The sequence below is a fragment of the Trachymyrmex cornetzi genome, unplaced genomic scaffold (assembly GCF_001594075.2).
Source record: "Trachymyrmex cornetzi isolate Tcor2-1 unplaced genomic scaffold, Tcor1.1 scaffold386, whole genome shotgun sequence".
NCBI lineage: Eukaryota > Metazoa > Arthropoda > Insecta > Hymenoptera > Formicidae > Trachymyrmex > Trachymyrmex cornetzi.
Genome location: NW_017298597.1, coordinates 288054 through 298445, shown reverse-complemented (window position 1 = coordinate 298445; position 10392 = coordinate 288054). Strand labels below are relative to the sequence as shown.

The 10392-nt window shown below is 35.6% G+C and overlaps 1 protein-coding gene across 3 annotated transcripts; it reads left to right on the top strand.

The window, feature by feature from the left end:
• Positions 1 to 7589: 7589 nt before the first annotated feature.
• Positions 7590 to 10062, top strand: rtet (major facilitator superfamily domain-containing protein rtet). Of its 3 annotated transcripts, none has more exons than XM_018511742.1 (8): positions 7590 to 7615; positions 7991 to 8358; positions 8446 to 8708; positions 8802 to 9093; positions 9199 to 9419; positions 9496 to 9586; positions 9706 to 9843; positions 9928 to 10062. In XM_018511742.1, the coding sequence occupies exons 2-8, from the start codon at positions 8139 to 8141 to the stop codon at positions 10020 to 10022; spliced, it is 1320 nt and encodes a 439-aa protein (XP_018367244.1). In that variant the 5' UTR covers positions 7590 to 7615; positions 7991 to 8138; the 3' UTR covers positions 10023 to 10062. The 3 variants fall into 3 exon arrangements, with proteins under 3 accessions (XP_018367244.1, XP_018367243.1, XP_018367241.1); XM_018511741.1 differs by lacking the exon at positions 7590 to 7615 and adding an exon at positions 7632 to 7789; XM_018511739.1 differs by lacking the exon at positions 7590 to 7615 and having other exon boundaries at positions 7632 to 8358.
• Positions 10063 to 10392: the final 330 nt, after the last annotated feature.

Below are 10392 nucleotides of genomic sequence, written 5' to 3'. Positions count from 1 at the left end.
CCTTTTTTCTGCTTAAATTTTCTTCCTCCTTCGATCGCCCGCGCAATCTCTTTTCCCCTCTCTCTCTCTCTCTCTAAGGATGTCGTTTTCTTCTTCGAAACTCGAATCGCAACAGTCGCTCCAACACAAATTGCAATCCATCGAGTTTCGTTGCAATCATGGTACCTCGAGATTATCAAGTTTTTTGTCTGTTTAAAACTCCTTTAATATATAATTAATCGCGTTAGTTAATCCTTCTGCAGTCACATCTTCTCCCTCTGTCTGAATTTCTTTTACTCAGTCCAACTTTTTTTTTACTGCGATTCTAGACTTCCAAAAAAATATGGCAAAATTCAGAGTTAGTTATCAACATTTCAATTACATTACTAAATTATAGCCTAGGCTTTTAAACTCAAATGTTAAAACTATATTTAATAAAAATTGAAATTTGAGCAAAAGCGAAGGTGCAATTTGAGAGGGAAATTTCGCTCGCGCAAAGAAAAAACTCAAATTGCAGACAGAGAATTAATAATTATTTTTTCATATTTTAGTATACACCCACATTCATATGAAGAAGAAAATCTGAGGGAACGATATACTTTTATACATTCGAAGGAATTTTGCAGCTCGTTTCGCATACGCACGAGGTGCATCATTTTTCGAATTTACTGCATCAACTTGTCCGCCTTTTTTCGTAAAGTACTTTGAAATTATACAACTATATTGAGTCGCATTATGCTTGTATGAACTATATTGTATCTCATTCCATCGACCTTACATGGAAGTGAAGTGGCTTACACCCTAAAACGTCACATAAACTATTCTCTATTCTATCCGGTGCCATTTTGCCTTTAAACTGCGTCCTAAATCGTCTCCATTTCTTCCTCTGCACGCTTTCTACCCCCTCCCCTTATTCTATCTCTCTCTTTCTAAGCCCGGTGGAGGTTGAGGTGGAGGCTCCAGCGCGGTTTCCGTATATACCTCTTATACTCCACCATGTGTATCACTCTCTGCGTTCGGAGGGTTGACGAAGCCCGTTCTTTCGTTATCCCTCTTACCGGAGGAACTGGTACCTCGTCCATCTAGAAAGAAGAAAGACCCGGGCTCGTTTATGATGTACATAAACCGTTGCTGTACTATCTTTTTCCTCTCTCCCCTATTCGTACAGCACCCTTCGATATACAGGGAGACTCGTAACTAGCTTACAAAGTTCAAGGGCACAGTGCTCATTCGAATCTCTTTATGAAAAGATATCGAAACGCTGACAGTTTTAGACCTGCCACCAATACTGTACATATTTGACGAAATTCGATATTTTAAACGGAATTCGCTTCGGCAGAATTTTACATCTATTTTTAACCGACGAGATATTTGATATGATTAAAAGTTTTCACGACAAATAATAAATTTGATATATATTCATCCTTAAGAAACCGACAATTTTACCTTTTGTCTACAATTTAGTTTCAATAAAACTATACATCTTAAAAGGTATAAGCATTGTTGTATTCATAAGTACTACGTCATCCTTGAACAGTAGAATCCGGCGGATGTAGCCTGATCCAGCCGAGCTAATGCATGCCGCTTTTCTACCTAACTATTTCATGTGTACTCCAGGGGATTTCTAAAAAGAAACTTTGAAGGATTTGTTCAAGATGCCACCGTGACAATTTTGCCGAACTTTCCAAAACCTGCGGGTGGTATTTGAAAGAAATATTTAAGACGTCGTCTTAAAACAATCCATGAGAAAACATTTTACAAAGAAGATTTTAAGAATTAAACGCCGCTTGATATATATTGTTATTTTATAATTTTTAACAATTAGTATTATTAACGATTAATTATTTCATTTTTACTTTAAACGATTAAATAATTTATAGGATAATATTAAGTCAATAAGAATATTTAAGTAAATAAATTTTAAAGTTACACAATTTCAGCTTAAAAGTGAAAATATCTTAAACGTAAAGATTTAGAATCTTAAATAATCCGACCTCTCCGACGACTGCATGTTAACCGTACCTGAAAATTTCAACGGTCGAATATCCGACCCGAAACGACGGAACCTAGGGTCTCAAGCTTAAAATACCTATCTTTTCTTCCCAAAAAATTGTTTCCTTTTTCCGTTCCGAAAGGTTCGTTTCGTCGATTGCGAATCACCCTGTAGGCACTGCAGGCCTGCTGCAACGCCGGCAACGCGGGGCTTATATAGGATCTTGTGCATCGCGCCTGTCGGCGGTACGGACGATATATACGGTGTGGTGTGTGTGGTGTGGCAAGCGACGTAGCTGCAGCTTGCCAGCCAGCCGGTACATAACACCGGTACCACCGAAAATTTCCTTTGTCCCTATTGTCCGTCGACTTTTCATCATCAGAACAGCACTCACGATTCTGCCGAGAAAATTTCAGATTTCAGCTCTGTCGCTCCTCATATCTTCTGTCTGCTTCTCTCCTCAATCTGGAGATCTTCTCACTTTGCTCGTATTTTCAGAACAGCACTCACGAGAATTTTGCCGCTTACTAACCTGAAGCCGTTGCTTCTCTTAAAATTTAAGGTGAATCAGAGACAATTTTTTTTTTTTTTTTACAAAAATGATATGATATTAGCAATTCTCGATTCTTTAATCTTTAAGAATGAAGAGAAATTCGGGGATTCTATTTCAAGGATGCGAATGTATGACGAAATGTTATTTCAAGCGGATCTTCTCTCTTCTTATACATTAATCTTACAATTGAGAGGACGGACGGAATAAAGGTCTAATTACAAAATCTTGATTTTATTAAATTAACTTGCTACTTTTTTGTTATATACAAATGAGTATAGTATCAAATGAATTTATGTTGAATGTCTTGAAAAAGTTACAACACTTTTCTATTACGATATTACGATCAATATTATATAAAATAGCTAATCTCCGGAAGAAAGGCCTATGTAAAAGTGTGCCTTTATTCTGTCCATCCCCTCAATTAGAAAATATTCGAGAATATTCGTGTAAATTAATCGCTCTCTTCGAAAAAACAACTGTTATAACACTAAAATGAAAAAATAAAATTCGAGCGGTATAATCTTTAATTTTTATAAGATAATACCTAAGAAGTATGTATCTTTCTATTCCCATTGAAGAGTCTTTTTATCTGAGACCAAGAGACAGCTTTAATTATTCTTCAAATCATTATTATACCATTCGCGTCAATTTGTAAATTAAATATGTATTTCAATATAAAGAGATTTACCATGTACATTTGTCAAATATAAACATTCTTTCTATACTGAAAAAAATTTATTAATAATAGATCTTAATAGATATTTCTTTGAATAGCGCATTAAAGAAACCTTTACTTAGAATTGTAACCTTTACTTAGAACCTTTATTTAGAACTGTTCAAACAGATATTTATTAAAATTTAGTATTTTTTCAGTGTTGACTCTTCAAAAATCATCATTTATTCGTTCAAAATTTAATATTTATTTCTAATTTATTTATGATTACTTCCTTGTGTAAGTATAATCAATTAGTAATGCCCCTCAATATAGGAAAAATAGAGAAACTATAGGTACGTCTTGGAGTTTGTAGAATAGAAATCTAAGAATATAAAAGTGAAGGCAATGGTCCTTTTTTGTCGGTCCGTTTCCTCAATGGAGATGAAGAGACAATCGTAGAAAAATAGCTCTGGAATTTACATGCTCATTGAGAAATTCTTTTTCCCTTTTTCGCAAAAGGATCACCATGGTCAGGCAAGAATCTTTACTTTTTGTACTGTGTTGCGGTGGTATGTTATGTCGAAAATATTCGATCTTTTCTTTCCATTGTCCAGTCATCCATTTGTCTATTCGTTTTAACTTTATTCTAGAAGGATATTTAATGTTGAAATGGCAAAATCTCGAATTTTCACAAGAACATATTTTGTACAAGAAATCAACTTTTTATTTCATTATACTTTTGCGTACTAAATATTGTTTATTTCATATTACTTCATTAAAATATACACGTAGTTTTAATGGTTTTTTTTTTTTTCAAATTATGCAGATATATTTGTGATTTTGGGTGGGCCCTGGTAAAGCACTCCAAATTTTCTGTGCACCATAATGTAAAACTACTTTAATATAGAGTTTATGTGCATATCGGGGTACATTCGAATGGTGTACCTAAATATTCGGGCTTCATGACTATTTTGACTATACAGAAATAAGTAATTCAATAATATTTATATAGTTTCCTATGAAAAATTATTGAATTTTGACACAGATATATACATTTTCTAATAAAAAGCGTCACAACATTATAGCATTACAACTATTATTTTTTAACATTAGGCTTAATTTATAGCTTTTTTCTTGTACTTCTTCAATAGATATTTATTTCTTTTGAAATCCCAACGATTCTTTCTTCTCTATAGTCTTGTTAGGATATTGGGAACCAGTGGGAATACCTATATCCGGTCAAACTCCTGGTGGTAAAGTATTATTAATGGTTAGGTCAGCATATCTTCGAAAGGTTTTTGAGTATTTTCTTTTAACGACGATTCTCGATTATATTAAGAAATGTAGAAAATATAACGCGATCAGGATTTGTCAAAGAATTGTGAAGGTATTTTAATTATTTTTAAGAGCGATCATACACTTTTAAAAATTAATATTGCGTATCGATTTCGGAGTTACTGAAACGCAATGGACAATATTGAGAAATATTGAGAGAAAATATTTGAAAATCTGGAGAAGCATTATGCCCGTGTTACACAACGTATTGGAGATGAATAATTACGAATTGAAGATTAGAATTCGACCGATTAGATAATTTTAATTTTAATCCGTTTGGATCTGATTGATTGAATTCTTATATTCTCAATTCGAAATCCTTAATCTTTAACGCGTGACATGTGCATTAAATGTATATCGCAGATTGATTCAAGATCAGAATTTGTTAAATCGCAAAGATAAGTATAAATGCAAAAAGGTATCTATATCCTGTATAAATCCTTTCAAAAATAGAGTTTGATCGATTTCGGAGTAACTGAAATACGCGTACATAACGACAATATCGAGAAATACGAGGGAAAGCAGGGAAAACATTTGGGGAGTTCAAAGTTTGGTCAATGTCAACACCTGCCGAACGTTGCAGGCGCGTGTGCCTGTTTTATTTGCACATTCGATTACCGTAATCACGTGTGTGACGTTGAAATATTTTTAAACTCAAGTGAAATTAAGCATCTCGAATACGGTCGAAGTATGCAGGAGGTATTCATGACATTCCATGCGGAATTCTCATTAAACGCAAAAGTTGAATTACACAACGTAAAAATAACGTAAAATTATCGTACATCATCGTTATACGGATGGTGTTTAAATTAATTGAAGAAACAAAAGGAGGAAAGGAAAACGGAGCGATCCTTGTGAAAAGAGAATAAAAAATATAAAACAAATTTTCTTCGCAAAAAAATATTCGACGTAATTCGAAACAATTCAGTCTGTATATAAGACATATCGTAATATCTAATATAATGAATATTATAGCGGATTGTTAATGGACGATGACCTTGAATTATATCTCATTGGAATAATCGCGTTGGAAAATATCGCGGCGCCACAATTACCTCGCAAAGCCTGCAATTTCGCGAGCTTATCGCTTTATAAGTGCACTCGGAAATCTCGAGGGGCGCGTATATAAGAGGGGCACCGATGGTAACGTCAGTAGACCGTATGGACCTTTGCGCGGTAGGCAGGATGGCAAGCGCCCAGATGGCAAGCGCCCGGTGTACCCTTGCTGAAACTGAAATTTTTGACCGCGAGTACCAAGACTGTGCGCCGCGGCCGTCGTTCCTCGATCGTGCCACCTGCTGCAACACGTAAATCAACCCCGCTCGTCACGATTAAACTAACGTCGATTTTCGACGGATACCAGCGCAATTCCAGTGACAAATCCTGCTCGATCCTTTGCGCAGGATTCAATTATTCAATGCGTTTTACCCCTACCGCGCTTGCTCTCGAAAGTCTGGAACTTCGTACCGCTCATTTGTCTTTTTGCTCGTTTTTCTCTTTGCTCATTTTATAGACTGGTATTCCTAACGGTTCTTATATTTGAGACCATCTCAAGTACACTTTTGAGATGTCATAAATTTAACCAATTCTTAAACAAAAAGCCGTATTAGTATCTTCAGACATTTTTTAAGACGAAATATTACTTCAAATAACAATAAATTATGAATACCGTCTAGATTTAGAATTATACGTATAATTCGAAATGTTTATAAGAATTATACTCATTCAATTTAATTTAATTCGTAATATTACGTACTGCAACTTCAGTTGGTGTTTCAAGACAAATAATAATCATCAGAGCGCAATTATTACTCGAACTGAAAATTGTAAAATTTATGAAAAGATATTATTAAGCAGCAACATATCCGTTTTGATCGAATATGACCTTCTTCGCTTATTAATCGTTGCAAGAAAAATATTTATAAGTTTTAAAATTATTCTTATTAGTAGAAATTCTAGAATTATATTTAAATTATAATATAGTCTTTTGAAATTACATTTAGAAATTCAAACGTGAACAACTGAGATCGACTGGGCGGACCTGTAAACAATATTGACATTGACATCGATATATGCATGTCGTTCTAATGTAATAATAAATATGTACGATATATGTAAGACAGGGATTATAGGTCGCAGAAACGATTATCGTATTCGCTCGGGATTTATTCATTTTCTCGAAAAGCGTCCCTACTTTGCGCTATGGAATTTTCTTTTCTAAACAACATAACGCATTCTGTATATACTCGCATTCGATTGATCGCATGCGGATCGTTTCTCACGCTTTGATTTTTTTCCCTTCCGTCGTGTCGCGTAACTCGTATTTCCACGTGCACACGCATAGGGGGGGAAGAGGGATGGAGAGAGAATGTGAATCTCACCGGCAAAAGGAGACGTGCATTACGGCTCAAAAAAGAGGGAGAGAGAGAGAAAACAGCATCAGGAGTATTGAGTTGCAGCGGGAAAGAGCATTTAGAAACGATCACTCGCGCGCGGCCATGCGATGTTACAGTTCGGTACGGGTTTGAAAAGATCTTTGTTCGAGCGTCGGAGCGCGAGGAAGTGGGTCTGTGCGCGCGCGCGCGCGTGCGCGCGTTACACGCGTGCGTGCCTGCGTGCACGGCTACGTGCGTGAGAGCGCGAGCGCGCGCTGCCGGAAGTCAGAACGTGCATCATAATGCCTCTGGGTGCGCCTCGCCCGCCCGCTCGCTCGCTCGCTCACCCGGCTATTTCTCGCTTCACTGGCAAATAAAAACAATATAACGATCTCTCGAATTCGCGCAATTGCTTCGTTACAAAAATTGACAAAAATCGCCCGTCGCTTTTTCATAAATTTTTCGTAAATTCAAACACGCCGTTTTCGGCAGTTAGGCCGTGGTTTCCCCTTTTCCGTGAATCAACTAAAATTCGAGAAATATATGCAATTCACATGATTCGACGCGAGACGAATGCAATTTTTGCAAATATGGTCTCTACTTTACCGACGAGAGATGTGAGCTTTACTTAATCAGTGGGAGATAAGGCACGCTGCTTTACCGAATTACAATCCTCGAATGGTGTCAATTAGGGATATAGCGACACCAATCGGTTGCAGATATAGGTATATGTAAAGATTGATAATTTTATTGATCATCCATCGATATCGAGCGTTTAGTGCTTTATTCATAGCACATTTGAATAATTCGGTAGAATGTATCAAGTTTGCTACTGATCGCGTCACGCGAAGCATGTAGAATACAACGGGATTAGAGCTTTCACTTTTGAGTGACACGAGGTTCTTTTGACGATCTCGTGCCACGATGACGCACTCTTCCTTATTGTGCCTTATAATTTCGGGGCGGAGCTGAGGAATGTATTTTGAACAAATGACAATGTTTATATTATGCAATTCGAGAATAGGCATCAATCAAATTCACAAGGATACTTGTTACGTTGGGAATTAATGCAAATAATTTACTTCCTCTGAAACTGGAAGATCCTCGACGACTTGCATAACAGTCTGTGATCGTCAACTGAGTGAGATGAACATTTTGTAAAAGCAGAGAAAATTATAAAATTCAGCAAAATTTATATACAAGGTTAAAGATAGTATAATACTGTACATTGAAAAAAAAGAACAAAACATGAATGAAACCAAGGATGATACGGTACGAGTGGTCTTTATATCCTTACTGCTGGATCTCCTAGCATTTACAATGATACTGCCACTACTGCCAGCTTTATTGGATCATTATAAAGAGATAGAAAAGGAACATGGATTGTACTCCACTATTATGAACCATATGAAGAGCATACAAATATTCTTTGATGCACCAGATAAAGTCAGCACAGTTCTTTTTGGAGGTTGATATTTATGCTTTTATTTAAAAAAATAAATAAATTTTATGTTATATATTTTTAAAAGTAAACTTGTCTCATTCTGCTTCATAGGTTTCCTAGGATCTATGTACTCCTTCTTACAATTTTTGGGTTCACCAATCATAGGAGCATTATCAGATATTTATGGACGAAAACCTTTGATGTTACTTTGTTTGATTGGCGTCTCACTCTCTTATCTTTTATGGGCTCTGTCTGCAAATTTTGGTATATTTGTATTAGCCAGATTTGTAGGTGGCATTAGTAAAGGAAACATCAGTCTGGCAATGGCTATTATTAGTGATGTTACATCTCCGAAAATGAGAGGAAAGGCGATGGTAAAGAAAGATAAGCAAGCATCTAATGCATAAATAGCATTTATTTAAAATAACTACCATTCAATTCTAAATCACGTTCTCTCATTTTTGTAGGCACTTGTGGGAATAGCCTTCTCCATCGGTTTTGTTGTGGGACCAATGATAGGGGCATTTTTTGCATGGATTTCCAGTAGTAATAGAGAGGGCACATGGTACGTGATACCAGCACTATTTGCGCTCTTCCTTGCCTTAAGCGACTTATTTTTTGTTACTTACTACCTAAAGGAGAGTTTGTCATTGAAACATAGAGCTACCATTTTAGCAAAAGGATTATCTGGGGCCATTTCTTACATTAATCCTGTTGATCTCTTCCAATTTAACGGAGTCTTGAACTTGAGTCGGCAAGGTATTCTAGAAAATATATATGAAATATATCAAAAGCATTTTCTCTTGGAATATATTTTATAATCAATAATGTTATTGTTACCAATAACTATAACTTGATTTTTAGATCAACAAGACTTGAAGATATTGGGCCGAGCATATTTTATATACCTTCTTATATATAGTGGTTTGGAGTTTACTCTGACATTCCTGACTCATCATACATTCGGATTTACGAGTATGCAACAAGGTTGGATGTTTCTTGGGATCGGACTGATTATGGCAATTTTACAGGGCGGATGGGTGCGGCATATACCTCCGAATCAAACTAAAACCATCAGCGAACTGGTAATGCTAATTTACATCAACCTTCTACATATCTCTCAGTTGTTTATTTAATGATATTTTTTACATATCTTTTTAGGGTTTATGGCTAATAATTCCCGCATTTATATGTATCGGTGTTGCTTCCAATGTACAGGTGTTGTGTATCGGGATTTTTCTTTTCGCAGTTTGTGAGCATTATGTTTATTTCTTATTGCCGATATAAATTAGTACATTCGAATTTATCATTCAAGTACAGTATATGCAATAATACATTACAGTAACAGTTGCTCCATATTATCTATTGCAGCCACTGCGATGGTTGTGACTTGTATGATGACTTTGGTGACGCGTATCGGACCCGAACATCAGAAGGGTGTGATCACTGGTATATTTCGATCCCTGGGTGCACTGGCTCGTGCTTGCGGACCTATCGTCGCCTCTTCAGGTGAATTCAAGTGAATTGAATCTGCAAAAGTGCTCTTTTGTCTTATTAATTTTATTTTCTTGAGCGCACATGTTTCTATTTCAGCGTTTTGGTGCATTGGAAGTGCCACAACGTATTTAACTGGGGCTCTACTCCTCACGCTACCGCCGTTGATTTTGCATAGCATGCGTACTTCATAATATTTGGCATACACAAATGTTATGCCATCCGCTGCCTATTTTAATCCTAAAGGATATACTTTATATAAACAGTATTTTTATATCTTTTTATACATTCTAGCTTTTACTAATTTTATACTAATTTTTAAAAGAAATCAATATTATATGTTTGACATCTTAAGTGATATAAATAGTGATATGAAGAAAGTAATAATTTCCATCAAATGAACGTATTAATAGATTCTTCAAGATAGTAACTAGACATCACATTTATTATTTATGTCTAGCTTGTTATACATTAAAAGGTCTATGGATTAAATATATGTACTTATACATATATACAACAAAATTATTTGTTGAATTATATTTTATATATATATATATATATATA

Bases quoted from the DNA above. Each gene is read 5' to 3' on its own strand.
- rtet (XM_018511742.1), top strand. From the start codon at position 8,139: ATGAATGAAACCAAGGATGATACGGTACGAGTGGTCTTTATATCCTTA. The intron at 8,359-8,445 runs GTTGATATTTAT...TCTGCTTCATAG, and splicing joins CAGCACAGTTCTTTTTGGAG to GTTTCCTAGGATCTATGTAC. The intron at 9,420-9,495 runs GTAATGCTAATT...ATATCTTTTTAG, and splicing joins CTAAAACCATCAGCGAACTG to GGTTTATGGCTAATAATTCC.